Source organism: Aedes aegypti, chromosome 2, assembly GCF_002204515.2.
Source record: "Aedes aegypti strain LVP_AGWG chromosome 2, AaegL5.0 Primary Assembly, whole genome shotgun sequence".
Classification (NCBI taxonomy): domain Eukaryota; kingdom Metazoa; phylum Arthropoda; class Insecta; order Diptera; family Culicidae; genus Aedes; species Aedes aegypti.
The window spans coordinates 172,596,307-172,619,319 of record NC_035108.1 but is presented as its reverse complement, the minus strand read 5'-3'; the positions used below and the strand labels follow the sequence as shown (position 1 = coordinate 172,619,319).

Sequence of the window (23,013 nt, the reverse complement as noted above, 5' to 3'; positions counted from 1 at the left end):
GCCTTTTAAAGTGAAAATGGCACATTGACAGACTAAATTTGTAGTTGAAACGAACTTCAAATTGACATTCTCAAGTGACTTTGTGTAGTATTTGGATAAATTTGGAATACATTTTTCTAAGAATTGTAATAAAAACATAGAATGAATTATATCTGATATAAGAGTATTTCTTACATTTCTAATAATAAGAGACATTAAACACTGAATTAGATTTAAAAAGGAGTAGGAAAAGAGAGTAATGTGAGGAAGTAATGAACTGTAATTGAATTGATAGGCAGGTTTAGAGATATAAGAAATAAGTAGGCTTAGAAAAATAAGAAACAAACAGACTGTCAGTTATTGGTCTAATCTTGGCTCACAAAGACGTTGAATTACAACTTGGACTGAAGTGGGTGGAAGGGTTAGAAAATTTTGTTTTGTAAAACAGGGAGAAGCAAACTGAGTAGTGAATAGTCATCCAAGTTTTTCACCGAACCGAAGTCACTTTTGACGACGACTTTCTTCGGAAGGAAAGTAAATCCGTTGGTCTAGAAACTAAACTAGCCCAGGGTTAAAAATAACGTTAATAATAATAGAAAAAATATGGTTTTGTCCGACTTTTGTATGTAGGCCCGCCACTGTGCGATGGCTAAGATCATGTCAGTGACGTCGGTCAGGCAAGCACAAAGATCACTGAGGACAGAGGCGACGGTGGTGGCCGGTCTCACATTCTCCTTTTCTCGCGAGATTTGTGCTACTACTGCGACGTTTGAATGTCCATTGTGGTGTTTATACATGAGTGACCACCAGTGTACGACTAGCATGTGAATGTCGGAGCTACACTGCTGTCCAGAGTATTTGAAATAAATGTTGATTTGAATATATATTGGATTAAGGTAGGGCTTCCTAAACGATGATCGACTAATTTCCCTGTAGTGACCCACTGTAGATTTTTATCAAGAATTTTGTCAGATAAGCTTTCCGAAGAGTTTTCTGTTAAATTTTCAGTGATTTCTTTCCTGATTAATTCCAATAAAGCTAATTGGTTAATTAGCTAAAACTCATAGCTGTTTCGAGGGGTATATACTTAACAGTATTATTAGAATACTTCTTGGTGCGATCTTCCCAGATTAAGGCCGCACCGGACGTCATCATAATCTCCCTATTCATTTTAAGATAAAAAAAAAACAAGTACAATTTCATATATCGATGTGAAAACGTATCACTATTAATTCTTCATTTGTAGTGTACAACCTATTGAATGATCAGCTTCATCGGTTCACTAAAACTCGAGATTTGCTTCTACAAAGTTTTGATGATAATTGTTAGAGTGAGACAAACGATATGAAAAATAACACGCTCTTCCATGTTAGCCTGATAGTATAATTTTTGAGGGTATCCATGAAATTTTTTTTAACCTAAGATCGGTCGCATGCGTGTACTGAGTACACGCACCCTGACAAAAGTTCGCTTCTCATGCACAGCTCGAGCGAGGTGGTGTCGGCAATGGCTGAATGCGCGACCGCTCTAGAGTTAATTTTCGAGGTGCTCGCTAAGGACATCTTATGTGAACTTATCAGTGGCGCGGGAAGTGGGTAGGACAGGTAGGACATGTACTACGCACAAAAACACCTGGGTAGGACAGCCAAAGGGTTGTCCTACCCACGATTCATAAAAAAAAAGTTCGGCAGAAAGCTTGAAGAACAAATTAAACTATTCATCCTCTGTTTAATATACGCACAAACTGGGTCAGCCTTAAGAATTCTCATAGTGATTTTATTTGAAATACTCTCAGGGTCTCCTACAGGGATCTCATCAGAAATTCTTCCAAATATTTCTCGATCAATTTTCTCAGAAATACTTTCAGCGATTTTTCAAAGGATGCTTAGAAGAATTTCTTCAGAATATGCTGTAAAAAATCCTTGAGAACACCAAAGCGGCTACTCCCAGTTATTGGCGCAGTGATTTTTTTCCAAAATTGTCCTAGAATCTCATCTAGATAATTTTCCACTAATCCTTCAGAATTGTCCATTAGTTGATCTATGAGATCTTCCAAAAATTTCTACAGAATTTCTTCCAAGAAAATATACAAAGGTTTATTCTAGAATGTTTGAAAAAACAGCTAAGTGTTTTTTTTTTTCAAGAAACCCTTCAAGAATTCCCTCGCTTATTCATGTGTGTTCCTTCAAGAATTCAACTACGTTTCTTCGCGGAAATCCAAAATTCCTTGGGCGGTTTTTCGAACAATTCTATTTTTTCTAGGATTTTTCCAGCAATTCATCCAATTATTACTTCTGAAGTTTCACCTAACATTTCTTAAAAAGTTTATCAAAAAATCCCATGCAATCTTCAAAAGTTTATTGAAATTTTCCCACCAGTTCATACTGCAGCAATTTTTCCAATAATTTCTCCGATCATTCCTACGCAAATTTCTATAGAGATTCTGTCGAACTTCTTCGAAAAGTCCTGCGGAATACTATCCCTAGGTTCGATTTTTTTTTCGATTATCTTAACAAATCTTCTAAAACTTCCTTAAGAGTCCAGGTGTGATTTCAGAGATCCTTGTTTATTAAGGGAGACTTTATAAATTAGCCAAGTTCTATCAGACGATTTTTTTTAGAAAAACCTCACGGGTTCAATTTAAAAAAAAAAAATCTTTGGCATTCCCGAAAAAAACTTCCAAGACTTACTTCAAAAAAATTCTAAAAATTACTTGTGGAAGTTATGTGGAAATTTTTGAAGGAATCTTAAAAGAAATTTCTATTTGAAATCTAATATAAATCTTGAAAGAAAATTTCAAAAGAAAGACTTAGTAATATGTGGAGAAGTTTTTGATTGAATTAGAAGATATTTTGACCGGGAATCTTGGAGGACATTTCAGAGAAATCGGTGGATCAATCACTGGATAAAATCTTGGTGGAGTCAGGACTTTCCAGAAAAACTTCTCAATGAGTTTTTGAATGAAATGAGTTGATTTCGGAAAAAAAAAATCATTTATATGGTTCTCCTCGGCAAACTCCAGGTTTGATTCTTTAGGAAATAAACACTAAATGATCTAATTTTGAAACTTCCGGAGTAATATCTGAACATTTGGGAAAATACATGAATCAATTTCTAATGAAATTCCTAGAGAAAATCATGAAACAATACAACAGTAATACTTGTCATGATATCACGAGAGAAAAACTCTTAGATCTTAGATAAATGTCTGCTGTAATGGTATGATGAACCAAACTCGTATCTCTTGGCTCCTATTAGGTTTAGCTTTATTTTCTTGGTTCCTGTTTGGTCTTTTTCCGGCCTCATTTAGGTCTCTATTTTCGGGCAAGATATCTTAAATTTCCTATTTTTAAAGCACTCAATCGCTACCAGCTTACTAAAGACGAAAAGCTTTCTTAGTATTGTGGTAACAATTGGCATGGAATAAGAGGTAGCAGCAAAAAAAGTGTTAGTGATAAAAAACTAGTTTTGAAGTCTTTTTAGCATTTTTTTCAATCTATACAACTTGTATGGGAGTCAGTAAAATAAGCCAGAATTATGCTATTTTTTCTGTTGAGCGGAAAAACCACTTGAAAGTATCGTTAGAACGCTTGGAAACAGTAGAGATTCCTTAACTCAAATCAACTCAAAACTGAACGAAATTTCACCTGCGTTTTAGCCCCTTAAATATAGTAACTTTAAATTCCAGTCCAGGGTTAATTTGTTTCTTAGCTTCATTGTGCACACATTATTTGCCAACATTTGTCCTACCCAGGATTTCGAACGTGGACGCGCCTCTGGAACTTATGGACATATTTTTGACAAATTGCTTGCGTAGTAATTGAGATCTATCAAATACTTGCCATGTTCAATTTTCTGTAAGACTTGGCAAGATCCTTCTGGAAAGTTCCTTGTAGGATTCTTCGAGAAATATTTGGTAGACTTCTGACTCGAATTTCCATGGACTTCTCCAATGTATGATAGCTGAATTTTTGCACTATTTGTAGTACATAACCATACATGCATACTAAGTATAAGGTTGGCCGTGTAGTTCCGGCGTCCAGAATAGAACTACGGACAACCCGTTCCGGTGGTAAGAGTCCACCAAACGGGGTAACCCCAATTCAAGGTGTGATGCGAAAAACCGTGCTGAGGAATGAATGGTCGAAGGGGTGAAAAAGATGTTCGGCCATTAACGGAGCCTGTGGGGCACCTGGGCACCCCTCACAGTATTTTGTCCCTTACCGCGTTAATGCAGGGCTCTGGCGTGGTTGACCTCTTTTCCCGTGCTACTCGTGGGATCCAAAATGAGTACAAATTCAAACAACAATCAGATTAGTAGTGGTAGTGCAGGTAGTAGCAGTAGTAGGGAAGCGAACCCCTTCGCAAGAAGTGGGCTAGCTAGATCTCCGTTGAGGAGAGTAGAAGCAGGAGGAGGCAGCAGTGCACGTAGTGCCAGTGCTGGAACCCATATTTCATCCCCGGCTAACGCATCGGGTGAAGTTATGGATGGAGCGTGGTTGATGAGGGCCATCAATAAAAGTAGAGATGGGCTCTCTGCGATGGAAGTGGCTGCACAGCAGCTCGACTCCATAATTGACTTTGCGTCCTCGAAGTCTAACATCAGCAAGGACCTCAAGCAGGCCTTGCTTAGACTTCGTAAGTCAATGTTGGCGGCCAAGCAGAACCATGCTGAACCCATGGTGACTGTGGCTGCGGCAGAACCCGTGGAACTGAAGGTGCCGAAGTCTACCCAGACGGAACCCTTCGTTTTCGCGGGCAGCCCCAAAAGCGTGGAAGCGAATGCTTACAGCAAGCAATCGCAGAAGCGCGCGAGGCAGCCGTCAGGGGAGGAGCTACCCGGCGGCGCTCGTAAGGCCAGGCGGATACTGACCCCGAAAACCGGCAGAAGTGCCGGAAAATCGGACCCCAGCCAGGCGTCCCGGAAAGCCGAGAAGGGTGGGCCCGAAAAGGCTGGCCCCTCACGGAGTGATGGGAACAGGGGGTTGCGACCTTTGAGAGGTCCTCCATCACCACAGGTCAGGGCGGAGCAGGGGGGGGGGACGCCCCCTGGACAACCGTAGTGAGGAAGAAGAAGAAGAAGAAACAGGAGAATCAGGAGCGCAGGGATACCAGACCTAAGAAAGGTAGGAGGGTAGGTGCCAAGCGCGAAAAGGGTGATGCGATCATCATCAAGACGGAAGAGTCCAAGTACTCGGAAGTCCTGAAGGCGATGCGCAGTGACGCGAAGCTTGCGGATCTAGGAGCCGACGTACGCAGTGTCAGACGCACTCGTACAGGTGAAATAATCCTCGAGCTTAAGCGCGACAAGGAGCGCAAGGGCGCCGTCTACAAAAGTTTGGCGGAAGAGGTCCTTGGCGCTGGTGTTGAAGTGAGGGCTCTGACGCAGTCAGTGACTCTGAAGGTGATGAACCTTGACGAGATCACTAACGCAGAAGAGCTCGTCACGGCACTGCGGCAACAGTGCGAAGTGCAGGTGCCCACCACCGCCGTTCAGCTACGGAAAGGTCCGGCAGGTACTCAGGTGGCCTTAGTACACCTACCTGTGGCAGACGCAAATAAGTCCGCTAAGGTAGGTAAGATCAAGGTTGGTTGGTCAGTATGTTCACTGAACATACATGAGCAACCAGTGATCTGCTTTAGGTGCAGGGAACCTGGACACAAGTCCTGGGGCTGTAAAGGCCCTGATAGGACTAAGTTGTGCAGGCGTTGTGGTGAGGAAGGTCATAAGGCACTAGGCTGCAAGAACCCTCCCAAGTGCTTGATTTGTTCCGGCAAGTCCGTGAACAACAATCACCCAACGGGAGGCTCAAGGTGCCCGACCTTCAAACGAGCCATCAACGAAAAGTCACAGTGCAGGTAACGCAGCTGAACCTGAACCACTGTGACGCAGCTCAGCAACTGCTGTACCAGTCAGTTGCTGAGTGGGGGACGGACATCGCCATCATATCGGACCCATACCGAGTACCCGCCGGCAACGGCAACTGGGTCGTGGATGGATCCGGAAAAATGGCGGCGATATGGACAACGGGTAAATACCCTGTCCAGCAGTTGGTGTCTACTACCTACGAGGGCTTCGTGATCGCCAAAGTAAACGGGGTCCTCTTCTGTAGCTGCTATGCGCCTCCGAGTTGGTCGACCGAGCGGTTCACGCAGATGCTGGACTGTATGACGACCGCGCTGACAGGGCGAAGGCCAGTTGTAATAGCGGGTGACTTCAATGCCTGGGCCGTGGAATGGGGAAGCCGTAACACGAACCAGCGAGGTCAAATCCTGCTAGAGGCACTGGCCGTGCTAGATGTCGATCTGGCTAATGTTGGTGCCAAAAGTACCTTCAGCCGTAACGGAGCGGAGTCGATTATCGACGTTACTTTTTGTAGTCCTGGCCTAACGAGTAGTTCGAACTGGAGGGTAGACGATGCCTACACTCACAGCGACCACCTGGCGGTTCGCTACAGTATCGACTACAACAACAGCAGGCAGCGGGTTGAGGAAGCGGCTAGGTCAAGGCCGAGCCCTCGTAGGTGGAAGACATCGTACTTCAATGATGAAGTACTTAGGGAGGCGCTCCGCCGTGAGCGTAACCTACTCGGCCTAAGCGGGGACGAACTGGTAGCGGTGCTTACGCGTGCATGCGATGCGACCATGCCTAGAAAAGTCCACCCTAGGAATGGGAGACCACCGACATACTGGTGGACTCAAGCTATTGCGAACCTGCGCCGTGCCTGCCTACGGGCCAGGAGACGGATGCAGCGAGCACGTACCGAGCAGGAGCGTGAAGAACGACGGGCGGTGTTCACCGCTGCCAAAGTCGCGCTGAAGTCTGAGATAAGGGCAAGCAAAAAGGCCTGCTTCGAGGGACTCTGTCAGAGTGCCAACGCGAACCCGTGGGGTGATGCCTACAGGATCGTAATGGCGAAGACAAGAGGTGCAATTGCTCCTACGGAGCAATCTCCACAGATGCTGGAGTGGATCATCGAGGGGCTCTTCCCGCGCCACAACCCTAGCCCATGGCCTCCTTTTGTAGGACAGCCGGGGATTGGGGCTGGCGATGAGGATAGAGTAACTGATGAGGAACTTGTAGGGATTGCAAAATCCCTAAGCATGGGGAAGGCACCAGGTCCGGACGGAGTTCCAAACCTGGCCCTCAAAGTCGCAATCTTGGAGGCTCCCGGTATGTTCAGATCTGCTATGCAGATATGCCTGGACGAGGGAGTATTTCCAGATGCGTGGAAGAGGCAGAGCCTGGTACTATTGCCAAAGGCGGGGAAACCACCCGGTGACCCGTCGGCGTATAGACCAATATGCTTGATTGACACGGTGGGGAAAGTGCTCGAGAAGATCATCCTCAACAGACTGTCGAGGTACACCGAGGGTGTAAATGGTCTCTCAGGCAACCAGTTCGGCTTCCGGAAAGGGAGGTCCACTGTAGACGCTATTCTGACGGTTAAGAAAACCGCTGAGATAGCACTCCAGCGTAAGAGGAGGGGTATTCGCTACTGCGCAGTAGTGACTCTGGATGTAAGGAATGCATTTAATAGTGCCAGTTGGGCGGCTATTGCTGATGCGCTCCTGCGTCTGGGGATACCCGAGTACCTGTACAAGATTCTCGGAAGTTACTTCCAGAATCGGGTATTAGTCTATGACACAGAGGTGGGTCGGAAGTGCTTTCACATAACCTCAGGAGTCCCGCAAGGTTCCATCCTGGGTCCGGTGTTATGGAATGTCATGTACGACGAGGTGTTGAGATTAAAATTCCCGGCGGGTGTGGTTATTGTTGGCTTTGCCGACGATATTACGCTGGAGGTCTACGGTGAATCGATCGAAGAAGTGGAATTGACTGCAGCCCACTCGATCGCAATTGTGGAGGAGTGGATGAGCTCCAGGAAACTGGAATTGGCTCACCACAAAACTGAGGCTGTTGTTGTCAACAACCGAAAGTCGGTGCAGCAAGCGGTGATCAGTGTAGGCGACTGCACAATCACTTCGAAGCGCTCCGTCAAACACTTGGGGGTGATGATCGACGACAAGCTTACCTTCGGTAGCCATGTCGATTATGCCTGCAAGAGAGCCTCCACAGCTATTGTGGCACTGTCCCGGATGATGTCCAATAGCTCTGCGGTGTACGCCAGCAAGCGTAAGCTTCTGGCCAGTGTCGCCTCGTCCATACTGAGGTATGGTGGCCCGGCTTGGGGCACGGCTTTGAGTACCGATAGCTACCGTAGCAAGCTAGAGAGTACTTATAGGCTAATGTGCCTGAGGGTTGCGAGCGCGTACCGTACCGTGTCACACGATGCACTTTGTGTCATCACCGGTATGATGCCTATTGGTATCCTTATCATGGAAGACATAGAGTGCTTCGAAATGCGCGGCACAAGAGGCATACGCAGGACTGCCAGACTGGCCTCCATGGTCAAATGGCAGCGTGCGTGGGACAGTTCCACCAAGGGAGTGTGGACTCACAGGTTGATTCCGAGGTTAGATATCTGGGTCAATAGGCGCCATGGGGAACTAACATTTCACCTAACACAGGTCCTTTCGGGTCATGGATGCTTTAGACAATATCTACACCGTTTCGGTCATGCGGGTTCTCCCGAATGTCCAGTTTGTGCAGGTTTAGAGGAAACGGCGGAACACGTTTTGTTCGTGTGCCCGCGTTTCCGCACAATGCGTGACCGCATGTTTGCCACATGCGGTCGGGACACGACTCCGGATAATTTGGTCCAGAGGATGTGTGCAGACGAGTTTGGCTGGAATGCCGTTTCATCGGCTATCACCCACATCGTCTCGGAACTCCAAAGGAGGTGGCGTGTGGACTCGAGGAGTGACTAGTGCAGACGCTAATCAACAGGTGGTCCAAGGGTTCGCAGTCGGCTACGTAGGTCATACCGGTGCCCTACGGTCGAAATCGACCCTTACAGCGATTAAGTGGCCGCGGGGAGAACATCCTGGTAGCGCTGCTGTCGTGGCGCCGGCCTACTGGGTGGATACGAGCCTCTGGTTGTTCGGGGCAGGTGGAGGCCCCTTCGTCAGCAATCCCAGCTCGTGCTAGCTGATAGGGCCTGAGCCTTCAGTAGGTCAAATTGCGAAGCCCGCAGTATCAGTTCTTGATACCTGCGGTGCAGCTGGGCGCGGGCTTAGTGGTCGACCCTGCCCGCCTTCAGCGGACAACGGGAGGTGAGGACCACCCGGGAAGCTGGCAATGCGCCAGCATGCTACCTTGGTGGACCCCCATAAGCGTGTCATCGATGTTCGTTGCTGCATGGCTACGCAGCTAACCTGGAGGATGCGATGTGCAATAGCCCCTCTCCGAAGCAATGCCTTCTTGGTGGTCCCGGAGAGACGAAGGGTTTGGCGGCAATGGAAATGGTTTAGTGGGTCGGGGGTGTAGTCCTGTTTACTGCTTGTACGTAGTAAATGGTCCCCAACCCCACACTCCCGGACCTCGGTCCGGAGTCTGTTGAGCAGATTATCCCCCCATTGCTTAGAAGGAAAAAAAAAAAAAAAAAAAAAAAAAAATACTAAGTATAAGGTAAGTGTACCAGTTTATGTTATAGTGGTTCCTTATTCCGAGATACGTGAGAAATTGTTAGTTTTTAAATTTTGAATAGCCATATGTGGTGTGGTTTATTTGTGAGATGTCAGGCGTTTGAATTTATATGTACGGCCGAATAGGAAACCACCATAACTGGTACACTTTACCTGTCTGTTTATGCATTCTGATATTTTTAGCAGTTTTTTTCAAACTGTGATATCAGGCACATCTGTTTTCAGGGATCCGCGGATTGTTTGTTGAACTTGAGCTTGAACTTGGGTGTCGCAACTTCCCAACCACTGGGTTAAGTTTTTTTTATTCTCCACTTGCTTAACTTATTGAGCTCTTATTCGCCAGCTTGGGCATCACCAGAGCGAATTCAAGTTTGACAGTTGTTCTTTTTAAGTACATAGTGGATTTTACGCTCATGTACATACACGTTACATGTCACCAACACTACTTAAAGAGTACTGGTGGAAAATATAAACAAAGATCAGCTGTTCCCAGCAAAATCAATCGGCAGTATTTTCAACAAGGAAATTTGCGCACGTGTTCGTGACACCGCTCGGCGAGAGCTCAATTGTCCGTATTCTTATCAGCTTTATCGATTAAATCTATTTGTGGATCTGATCCGACGTTATCTGCGATGTTGCTTTTTTTTCAGTCCAGAGAGAAGTCCATTGTTCCTTGCCGTTGGTCGATCGTCATGTTATCCGGGTACATTAACCCTTATCCTCTCTTGATACGTTTTGAGCATTAGTAAAAAGACTCAAAAAATCATATCTCCGTTATTTCTGGAGCGATTTTTAAAATTTTACCACCAATGCAACCGGTCACTTCTCTAGTTTCCATATGTCATCTAGAATATGATATTGGCCACATGGTTCCGGAGTTATTCCGGGGTGCAGTGGGGTAGGTTTTTTCCCGGATGTTGATCCACTTACAAAGTGCTTCAGAAACCTGGACTTCGACATGTCATTCTTCATGATTTATCAAGAGGAGGTCACTTTAAACCACTTTGGGCCTTTCTGGCCACTTTAACTGCATTCCGGTAGTCTTCCGGTCACTTGGTTCCCCTGGGGAAGTGGCCATTTACGGACTGGTTATGAAGCAGGGCTTGCGGCATATCAATCTTCAAGATTTAACGAATCAAGTATGTTGAAGACTATATCAATTGATTTTGGCCACATTGCCACGTTCCGGAAGTCCTCCGGGCACCTGGTCCCCTCAGGAGAGTGGCCATATATGGACCGGTTATGAAGCAGAGCTTGCGACATATCAAACTTCAAGATTTTACAAATCAAGTATGTTGAACACTATATCAATTGGTTTTGGCCACATTGGCCACGTTCCGGAAGACTTCCGGGCACTTGGTCCCCTCAGGAAAGTGGCCATATATGGGCCGGTTATGAAGCAGGGCTTGCGGCATATCAATCTTCAAGATTTCACGAACCAATTATATTGGAGACTATTTATATCGTTTTTGGACACATTGGCCACGTTCCGGAAGTCCTCCAGGCACCTGGTCCCCTCAGGAAAGTGGCCATATATGGACCGGTTATGAAGCAGAGCTTGCGACATATCAAACTTCATGATTTAACGAATCAAGTATGTTGAACACTACATGTTAACCATCGTACATTAAAAAATATCTTCTACATTTGATAATCATTTTACTATACCTATGAAAATAATGATAAAGTGCAAAAATAGGTATTATTTTTTTCTAATTTTCGTGATCATGTGCTGTCAACTGCGTTTGGAACAACTTCGAGCATGATATCGGTCATTTTTCCTCAGAATGAATATCTTACCTTATCTTGTAAGCAAATAGAGTCTTACCAAAAAGTATATTCTGGTTTATAAAGCTAGCTACTGTTATTTGGAAAATATGATGAAAATTAGATCTACGAATAAAAGAACTTCAATAGACCATTTCCGTCAGACCTTACCCCCAACTTTTATATTTTTCTTCGAAAGGCGATTTTTTTTAATGATTATTGACGCTTTTAGATATTTTTTATATGCACTCCTGATTTTCTTACAATTTTTTGAAAATTCGGGAATTTGAGGTGAATTTTGTCGTGCGGCACAGTTGTTTCAACCCTATGGGCATAGAAAGTGGAGATTTTTCCAAAACTTTTAACAACCCTGCATTGAATGTTTGTAGACACAACAAAATGTCAAATCCAGCAACAACAAAATTGATTCGCTCGTTGGTTTGTTGCTTATCAAGCTCACGTTAAACTTGTTCCACTCAAAGATGAGTACCGGGTGCACAAAATCGGCCTCTTCTCATGCAGCACGTTTCCTGTGCAAATAGGTTGTATTCATTATTGAGCAAGGGTTTGTAAACAAAAATTAGAGAGTAAATTACGCACAGCGAAAGAACGCTCGAAATGCAGAATTGGCTTCCACTTTTCTCTTGGTTATAAAAACATGACAATGTTTATGTTTTTTAGATTTTTGATTTCTATTTGAATAGCTAAAGCTGAAGCAAATGAGGAAACAAATTTCGCATTTGCGGCCATCTTTAAGCTATTCGATGGAAAAAATACCGGAAAACTTTCCATTTTACCAACGGTCAACTGTTTGCTGCCACGCGGAAGATGACTGACAGTTCCATTTACAGCGATCTGCATTTAGTCAATGGCCAACACGTACAGTATTGGACAAAACATTTGCAACTTTTTCGGTTTTCCATACAAAATGACCAACTTTGATAAACTATATCTCGGTTATTTATGGACGATTTGAATGAAATTTTCACAGAATATCAGACACAACTTGAATTTTAACACACATTTTTGAGTGATTTTTCCAATCACAAGTTGAAAAGCAGTAACGATTTGACTAAAGTGAATTTTTTGACGATTTTTTATAATTGACATAACTAAACATATTGAAGGAATAGCTTCATGGTATCTTCAGCAAAGTTGTAGATTTTGACGAGATGAATAAGTTTGCTGAAGACAGTTTTTGTGAAGGGCTATCAGATTTTGAGATAAAAAGTTTTGAATTTTTCGTCGAAAATTACACTTCAGTCAAACTGTTATTACTTATAAACTCGTGATTGGAAAAAATATTCAAAAATATATGTTGAAATTCAAGTTATATCTGATGTTCTGTGAAAGTTTCATTCAAATCGGTCCATAAATAACTGAGATCTTGCTTACCAAAGTTGGTCATTTTGTATGGAAAATCGAAAAAGTTGCAAATGTTTTGTCCAATACTGTATATGTATTATACATAGGATGAGTGCGATTTGCACAAATTTTTCACTTATGCAGACATTTTTGCATTCGTTGCTTTATTTTGTGTAGATCGAACACATGCGATGCGTGAATCTGGTTTAGCGTGCTGCTTCTATGCCCTCAAACAGTCGCACCGAAATCACAAGATCTCCACGAAAAATGGCCGTCGTTGTAGCTGGACAAATTCATCTTTGAAATCCTTCCTGACCACAACAAATGACCGATTTATCTCATGGCCTGAAGCTGCTGTGGTGCGCCGGATGATCCGCGATGGCTTCCTGCTCTCTTGTGGTTTTGTGGCCGGCTTCAAACTGCTTACGAAGATTTCACTGCGCGAAAGCGTATCATTTTTATTCCCGGATATCCATAGAAGCCGGGGCGGAATCCGAATCAAATTATATATTATTCGAACAGCTCTTACAACCTTAAAAGCGGCAATGTTCCGGATTTAAAGTTGGGATCAAATAGCTTAAAAGACGGTATGCTGCCATACAGTGAAATTTTTCTTTGCCAATTTTCCACTGGCCGCAAAACCAGGAGAGTAGGAGCCTCTTCGAAAATTATATAGCTGGAGCACCACAGCAACTTCTCTCTTCTTGATAGTTTTTCCACTTGTTGGGGGTCTTGAAAATAAAACGGGATATATATGTAATTAACATTAAGGTTCCGATGTTCAAATATAGATATTTGAATGGCCAGCACCAGCACCAAGGTAGTTTCCGGGACGGATGTGGGGATTGCAGTCATCACAATTACCAAAAAAGGAACAAGTAGGCATCCAAACCCGAAGATCAACAAAGTAGAGACCAATGTTCAGAATTTACTTAGGTGGCGAAAATCATTGATACGTGCCACTATTTCTTTCTTTTATTTTCCGGCTGACGTCACTGTTTACTCTGCATAAGAATAGCGAAAGAATAAAAGAGAGGACTAGTGTCACGCATCAATGATCTGCCCCACCTTAGTAAATCTTGATCATTGGAGTAAATCCAGAAGCTTGAGTGGAGACCGCAAAGGAACAGCTGATCAAAATTCACCACAACGTGGAGATAAAATCATAGGGGAAAAAGGGGCCTGATAAAAATCGGAGAGAAATAAAATGTAGAGGACCGTGGGGCGAACTGTCGTGCCGCCAGTTTTTCATTGTTTTTCAATAGTTAGAGGCTTCAAACGATATGGGTTCCTTAGGGAAGTTTGTTCAGTAAATTGAAAGAAAGCTCATGAGCAAATAAAATTTTTTGACGGAAATGGTCTATTTTCAATGTGTAGAAGCTGACAATCTTGCAAGGTGCATATTAATAAATGACTGTACGATTACTTGTGAACTGATTTGAAACCGTAATAGATTGTTGCAAGATCCCATGAGATTGTTTTATAGAATGCCAAAAATTATCTTCAAAGTCGCTATTGTCAAAATTTTATTAAATGAGAACTCTATATCAATTCAGAAATTACGAAACTATGTGTCTGAGATCATCAAAGTTTTTAAATTCACAAGTTTCCAAATGGACTTTTAAGCAATATCCAAATGCTTCTTATATTAAAGCTGTTGGATGTCCAGTACTATTTTTTACATTATTTGCATCATTAAGCATTGGAAAAAAACATTTGCATATTGTCTGGAAAACGTAATGGAAATCATACACTCACTTGGGGGTATAAGTCTTTTGACATTTCGATGTTCTTATACCAGCAGGCAAATATTGAATTTCGTACCACTTTTTGAGCTCGATTTCCACTTATGTTATGTGGATGTCGTCTTTAGGATAATAATAATTGTTATCAAATTCAAGATTTATCAATTCATAGTTAGATCTGTTTTACATATTTTGCTGGCTTTGGTTGTGTTTGAACTTTCTCTTAAAAATAAAGTCATATGAAGTCTTAAAGGCTTTTGACGTGATGTTCTATTCCGCCAGTTCTGCTCCAGTATCCCGAAACATCTGACCAGCACCGTGCCAGGGTGGTCAGCTAAGATCAGCACTTTCGATTGCTATGCGAATACTAAACACAGCCTCTTAAACAAAAAAAAAATATAAGAAAACAAGAGCTAAAAGTATTAATTATACTAGTAGTAGTCAAAGCCATCGTTCGGCTGAGCCACCAGTCGCCCAACCTCGAGATCTCAGCCGCTGTCGACACTGGACTGGACCTCAGCGTGTGCTCTTTCGCTCTCTCAGGCTCGCCATCTCATGTGTAGAAGCTAAGGACGGATGCTTGATCAGGTTGGGCTAGTTTTGGTCTCCGCCGTCCATAGTCTGGGTTCAAGTGAGAAGAAGTTGGGCGCGCGCGCGTAATTTTTGCATCGACATTCAATTTGACTGTTCAGCTCGTATAGTTGCACTGAGGAGCGTGGAATATCCGCGTCGATGCGATACAGTCCTGGCTCTTGGTAGACTCCCCACTCAGGGACTCAAAAAACCGGACGCACGAGGGCTTGAACCTGTGGGTCATCTTTCGGTGAAGTTCAGTGTGTGTGCGGTGAATTTCTATGCCGTCTTGATTGGATGACCTAACTTTTGGTAGTGCGTGTTAATTTAATTACTACGTGTATCGTGAGTGCCTCTGACCAAGTGAGACAAGCCGTAGTGGAAGAAGACCCTGTGATTTGCCAAAATTGTGTGATTCATGATTTATTTTCTTTTAGCTCGAAAGCGAAAGGTTCAAATTGATAGTAAATCAAGTGCAAATAGTGTTGGATTGGGAAAGTGAACCGATGCATGCGTTTTGATAGTGACATCGAACCAACAACTCATAGTTGTTCACATTGAAGGAAAGTTGCGCAAAAATCCGAAAAGCCAATTGATTAACATATTAACGCACCCCACGCACAAACACAGCTACAAAATGGTTCGCTTACTAGTTCTGCTGCTGTGCATTTCCATAACAACCACTCAGAAGCCAGGCAGCTTCAGTTTCAAAGAGAAAGGTGAGTCAGAAACTCCAATTACTTATTCGTTATAGAAATCTATTTAAACCTGAACAGCTGGAGTCACATGTTACGTAACAAGACTTGCGACTAGTATATACCAAAGCACAACCACCAACACAACTTGGACTCTAACGGTGGCACTCTAAACCATAGCACACGATCCTTGCCAACTCAGATATGCTACGTAGTTGACCAACACAGTGGGGAATCTCCAACATTGACCCAGTTGTCCTTCGGATTCTAAGAAATAAAAGTAGTCAGCTAGTGACATTTCCACCGTAAAACCCCCCTTTAGGTAAAAACAACTAAATGTGTTCGTAAGGACGACTGGGCACTACGACAAACCTATCGATTGCACATTGGTGCATATTGGAGATACCGCAGATAAATGCAGACATGGGACTGATCGGCTGCAATCCATGTAGTATTCGAATTCCAGGTCAAGCCGATTATGTGTTTACATAATATCGAGTTGACTGGCGACGACGACGTTATCTCTCACAGGTGTCGTGGGACCATGCGACATCAAATTCCAATAAAGCCGATCGATCGACCGACGTCACTTCTTCGGAGTGACGTTGCCTCTGCGAGATTGCAATAGATTTCAGCAAATCAGGAAAGGAAACTTTCTTCGGTTCGAGCGTTCTTTGGGTGCTAATGAGTCAATGGTTTTCCACCTCCGGTAACCTTGGTCTAGACGTCCGTCTACATACCCCCAATGAAAGTGTAATTTACTTATGACGCCGGCGCTACCAGTCAGCGTGAGCTATATGTAGCATTTTGCAGCGGCTTCGGTAGTCGTTGCCGTCGGTGCGTTTGAATCTTTCGATTTCAACGTGAAGGTCACTAAAGGTGGAAACGTGTACATTTTTTGTTTGATTGGGATGCAGTTTTCTGTTTTATGAATGAAGGTTATGCTCTTTTTTCCTTTATTGAGGAAAGATTGTTTGAATTAGGTAGAGCTAAATTTGTTGCGGTTTAGAATGTGTGACTTCGTGCACTGGAATCAAATGCATTACATATAATGAACATATGGGAATTATAAAGCCTTGATCAATTAGGCTCCGAACTGTGTTTAAAAATACTCGTTTAAGTTTCGGCAATCTTCACGTGAAAAGGTGGTAATTTTATAATTACAATAAATAAACAAAATTTGGCTTTGTTCGGACATTATCTAAGTCTCAATCATCGTTGTGTCCGGTTGTTTTGATTGAGGCGGTAATTTCAACATAGGGTAGTAGAGCTGATGTTTGTCAGCTTAAGAGAAAATAAAATTTCAATTCATATTATGTATGGAACTCGGAACCAAGCATAAACTTCATTTTCTTAATGAAAATAGCGTTGGTCAATAAACAGTTTCGGCCACATGTTAAACCTCGGTTCTTAAATTGGGCAATCACCTTAATGTCTTATGACAGTGGTCAATGAAATAGCTCATCTACATGAATTTGGCCTATCCAAAAATGTTTTTAAATGTCGCATCCGTAATGTTTTACAGTTTTAAGCATCAGTCTGTAGAGTTTTTTAACTGAAGACGTAGTACAATAAATAAATAGATATTATACTGATCTTTTGAATGCGACATAAATCTTTAGCGTTTTACAGATGGTAAAGTGGAGTTCAACATGCGACTTGATTCATTTTCTCGACGAGGGTTTCGTAAAAATTGAGAAAAAAAATTATCTGAAATCTCGAATCCGTAATCATTCTTAAGAAGCTTGAATAGATATATCTCTAAAAATCATCCAATAAAAGTTTCATAATTTCTGCAGGCATAATGTAAAAAATTATTTATATTTTTCCTCCAATAAAGTCAATAAAGTGAAAATAGTCTAGGTACCAAAAACCTCTAAGTAGCTCATCAGAGGTTCCTATTTCCAGTAATTTAAGCAAAGATTCATCCATAAACTACAGTGATACCTCCATGAGTCGATGTACCATGACTCGATATCGACTTATGGAACCATACTAAAAACAAAATTTAATGGTTACTATGATGGTCCCTAGAAACAGCTTTCCAAAGGATTGCTGTTCCATAACTCGATATTTCCATGAGTCGTTGGTCCCTTCAATATCCACTCGTAGAGTTTTCACTGTATTTCAAGGCTTTGTTTTGGAATTTTTCAAGGATTACATGAATACTTTGTTAAAGAATTCCAATTTTGATTTTCCTTAGAAATGATTTAGAGTTAGAACAAAGATGGTTAGAAGAAAAAAGATAACCGACTCCCGTCTTTTTAAGGCGACATGAAAAGCGCCGCTTTAGTGAATCAAAAGCAAACTAATACGTAACGTTCTCCTAGTGCCCACCAGAGTGCCTGTAAACAAGAGTGATGTCTTGTTCCAGCTTTGACAGTTCGCCGCTGTTCCAATTTTGACATTGACACCACTCTTATTTAAATCCACTCTGCACCAGATGAATAAGTATTCGTTTATGACATTCACGCTCAAAAAAGCTACACACCTAACACGGGGTTGTTCGACATTGCCAATCAGCTTTGAATGCCATAAAATGTAAAAAATAAGAAGAAATCAGCACTGGAGCAATTTTTTTTAGCATGTGTTAAAACAACATTTTTGTAAAAACAAATTTTGTGTTAGTTCATAAGAGCCGGATTTTGTGAAAGTCGTGTATGTTTTGATTTCTTCCTGTTTTATCGTCGTTTCTTAATGAATTACCTGCTTTGCTCTTGTCCAAATTGATCAGCAGAAGTTTTCTTGTTTTATTTTGTATGGGGAAAGGCATCTAACTTCAAATTTCTCGTAAATGAAAGCATTAATCGAAAAAATATGTTGTAGGCATAATTGTCATTACCACTACGTACATCCAGTACCAAATATTTTTCCTGAAATAGTTCCCAAACATGCTTTTCACCATACAAATATTTTTCGCGTTACTTTTTAGCCATTTTTCGTGCCTAGACACTAGCGCATGGGCGTTCATTCCACGATGATTTGAATGTAGCCGTAAATAATGTTTACGCGCTTTTCACTCAACAGATGGCAGTAGTGTTACTTGAATTGCGTGTCGCCGGTAAAATACATGGCAAAACAAAGAGTCGTTTATCGTTTTCCTTTCAAGCATCTTTGGTTAGAACATACCTTCGATTGAATTACAAGCTAATATTTCAGTATCGGATTTATTAACAATTTTTTTTTATAAATTTACTTGATGTCATAAAAGTTTATAAATGATCCAATTAAGAATTTTTGAAGTACTGGGAAATTGGGCGGTATTCTATTTTGAAATTAATAAGCGTTAAAAATATTCTGCACATAAATCTAGCTTACGAGAAACAATAAGTTATATGCATGGCCTGATTCGCTATTCACCACATAGTAACGCACATGCGCTAGTGTCTATGCCCGAAAAATCGCTAAAAGGTAACGAGAAAAATATTTGTATGGCAAACAGCATCCAACTAATTATTTCTCAAAATTGGGAACTATTTTTGAAAAAAAATATTCGGCACCGGTTGTATGTGATGATAATGAGTATCACGCCTACCAAATATTTTCGATTAATGCTTTCATCTACGAGAAATTTGAAGTTAGATGCTTTTCCCCATACAAAATGAAACGAGAATACTTTTTTTCGATTAAAGCTTTCATTTATTTAGATATTTGAAGTTAGATTCCTTTCCCCATACCAAATAAAACAAGAAAACTTCTGCTGATCAACTGTGGACAAGAGCAAACCAGATAGTATGGAATATTTTTATGAATTACAAGAACAATTTGTTATAATTTTCTTCAATATATGGTAAGAAAAATTGAACGTCTATCAAGCTGGAACAGAACACGATGGTAAAAAGTTAAATTACTCATTAAAATATCACTGCAAAGTCTTGATTTTTTCAAAATCCTGTATATTAATTTTGCGGAAAACTTTGGCAAAATTCTCTTAAAACCATAAGTAGGATTTCTCAGAATTTTCAAAAACAATTTTTTTTAGTATTCTGAGCAGGGTTTCGAATAATCATGAGTGGTTTTCTGTCCGAATTCTGAACAGAATTCATATAAAATCCTGGACAGATATCTCTCAGATTCCACAACGTAATTTGAGAATGAAGATAATAATTGAGAATGAAGTTAAAGATTCCGAAGGTATTACAAAAACAATTCTAACAGAAACATGCGTTGAATTTCTGCTAAATGTCACATATGGCTCTCAACCCTAGGCACGATATCTAAATAATGACGGGATTCTCAAAATTCTAAGTGGAATTTTTATAACACTAGGGCAAAATTTAGAGAAGAATTACAAATGATTCTTGAGCTAAACTAGGACGTGATTTTGAATAAAATTCCTTCGAAAGATTATTATGAAATACTGAGAGCGATGCTTACTGAATAAGGGTATGCGGTATTTCGAATGATTTCGTCACAACCTGTTCGAAACGAAATACCGCGGAAATCCGCGGAATCCAATGAAGCGAAATTTTCATTTTCTGATTTCATTACGTTGCGAGAAGATGAAACAAATTCGCCGAGATTTATCGCTAACTAACGAAATAAAACGGGAAATATCGAGATGATTTGATGTCAACAAGTTTAATTCAAAATAATCTTTCATTAAATCGTGCTCTTAATTCTAAAGATCGACTGACGATCAAAAATTTCTTTTTCAGTAAGTGTCACTCTATGTGACCAGTTTACTATGCATCAATGCATGAGTTAGCTATTTGACATTTGAGTGGTGCCGTGTAATTTATGTGGCCATGGCAACGAGTGAATATGGCACCGCTCAAACATCAAATTAGTGAGCTCGTGCATTGGTCCATGGAAGTCGACATGTAACTTCATGAATAATATTCCTTGCTTTGATCGACAATGACTGCGAACTATTCAATGAATCTGCTCGATTTATAAAATCGCCGCCTAAACTCTCCACTGTAAATTAGTAATGAAATTGCACAAAATGTGTTTTAAAAAAAGTTTGGGCAATGCAAGTAGAATTCATACGAAAAAATTGGAAATATAAGGTATCCTGGGGCAAGTGGGACCTAAAGAAAACGATAATTCGTACATATAGTTCAATATAATTTTCAAAAGTCAATATTTTTCAAATCCAACAACACGGTCATGTATTGGCAACATATTTGATGGTGTGTTGTTGAAATTGATCGAAAAAATTCGTAGTTGTGAAAACTTTAGAAGAAAATTTCAGAATGAGCCATTAGACGCAGTTACCTCGCTAAACGGGGCAACTGGGACACATCCAGGTTCATGCGTCAAACTACATCAGTAAGTCAACCATTCCAATAATAGAATTGATAAATCATTGATTTTTAATATTGAGTACAGTTATGATGTACATAAGGGATCAACCATAAAATACGTAACGCCTCGGGAAGAAAACGTTTATTTAATAGAAAGTTACGTCGCACTTAATACTAATTGAAAATTCTATTAGAGTTAGCGTTAGCGTAGTTGCGGTATACTCCGTAGATTGGATACTAGCAATATTCATCTTCTTCTTCTTGGCATTAACGTCCTCACTGGGACAGAGCCTGCTTCTCAGCTTAGTGTTCTTATGAGCACTTCCACAGTTATTAACTGAGAGCTTTCTTTGCCAAAGTTGCCATTTTTGCATTCGTATCTCGTGTGGCAAGTACGATGATACTCTATGCCCAGGGAAGTCAAGGAAACTCTAACCACTCGGCTAAGGAATGCCCCAATATTTATGTTTCTTTTTAATAATCTCATCCTGACTGCTTTCAGGAACAAGACAGGGGAGTATACCTTGTTCTAATCATAAACAAGAATACGAAACGCATGAATATCGCTATTCCCGACCACGTCCATCTTTACCGTAATTTGGAATAAGGGAAGGAAATGTTGATGTAGCACTTACTTAACGAGAGGCCACCAACTCAGCGACACCCTCATAAGTGCTACTGAGTTGGAGGTTGCGGGAGGTATATGGTCAGGATTCGCCTAGAAAGCTAGCGATATACCGTGAGCATTTGTTGTTTAAGTGTTTTCAATTTAATCTTTTGAATGCCGGCAATCAAGAAAGAAACAATAGAAAATAATAATAACTGAAAATTCTACTAAAAGCGTAAAAAGGAATAAAACATGTTCAAAATCAAAAGTAGCACATAAACTTTCAAAAATTGACGAAAATATGAATATTTTCGTCAATTTTTGAAAGTTCTGTTCTGTTTTTATTGAAATACATGGTAGAAAACTACTTAATGGGATGGAATTGTTTTTCCGTTACTACTTAATTTGGTAGAAATTGTTGGGATAGTCGCACCCATAGGTAGAATAAACGGGCATCGTCGGTGGTAGTGTTTAGAGATATGCTTAGTGGAAATGTATTTATTGTAGATACCTGGATTGAATTAAAGGAACAGCAGTCTTCAGCCAACGGCTGCACAGCTGAACAGTCACTAACAACGGACAACACGAAACACCCAGTGGCCCAGTGATGAATTTTTCGTTTGACAAAAAGTCTTCACCGATTGGAGCGGGAATCGAACCCACACTTTGTGACACAATACGCCTAGACGACTGACCACACGAAGGTCCACCAAAAATAAAAAAGAAACCGTTCTCCTGATGCATTTTAAATTTCATCTCTGTTTTTGTTCAAATTGGAATTTTGTATTAAAAAAAAAAGTAAATTTGTGCAGTAACATTTTATAAAATCCAATAATCTACTTCTTTGTGTCTGATCTTAATGTAGTTTAAAAAAAAAACCGGTTGATTTATTTGTGAGATCACCAATAGTATAAACATAAATTCCTGTTTCTTGTTTTTTTTTATAGAAAATTATGAAAAAATGTCTATTTGAATTCAGAAGAAAATCTTCGAGTTTTACTAAAACAACAACTTCTTTGCAAATTGTATTTTTTTAATAAAAAAAAAAAACACACTTGTAATCGAAGAATAAAAATTAACAAAATAAATATCTGAAAACCTCTTTAATATTTTTATGATAAACTTCTCAAGTTCTTCAAAGGTTCAAGGAAAAAATGTTACATGATACTCTTGGAAAAACTTATTGTGTGCTCGTCAGTGGCGTAGCTAGAGTTTTGGGGGCCCGGTGCGGAGATAGATTTAGGGGCCCCTTGTAAAGAGGTTTGCAAAATATGTTTTTTTTAGCGAGTTCACACGTACCTTCAGTATATGTAAAGAAAAAACCGTGATTAAAAGCCCAAAAAAAAAAAAAAATGTCGGCCAAAAAATAGTTTTTATTGCTAAGTCTTGTAGAACCTAAAAAATATATCTTCTTCTTCTTGGCATTACGTCCTCACTGGGACAGAGCATGCTTCTCAGCTTTGTGTTCTCATGAGCACTCCCAC

The 23,013-nt window shown here is 41.1% G+C and overlaps 1 protein-coding gene across 10 annotated transcripts in view; it reads left to right on the top strand.

The window, feature by feature from the left end:
- LOC5575057 (collectin-10) overlaps positions 1 to 23,013 on the top strand; it is a 188,147-nt gene that overhangs the window by 7,609 nt on the left and 157,525 nt on the right. For 3 of the 10 annotated variants that reach the window (XR_002500167.1, XM_021843164.1, XM_021843163.1), the window contains exon 2: positions 15,416 to 15,697. Coding sequence is in view for 3 of the 10 variants with exons in the window: in XM_021843164.1 (XP_021698856.1) it covers positions 15,616 to 15,697 (82 nt within the window). In the remaining 7 variants the exon portion in view is untranslated. Of the gene's footprint in view, positions 1 to 14,857; positions 15,698 to 23,013 lie in introns of those variants that run through there. The other 7 variants (XR_002500168.1, XR_002500166.1, XR_002500165.1 and 4 more) reach the window with 7 other exon arrangements.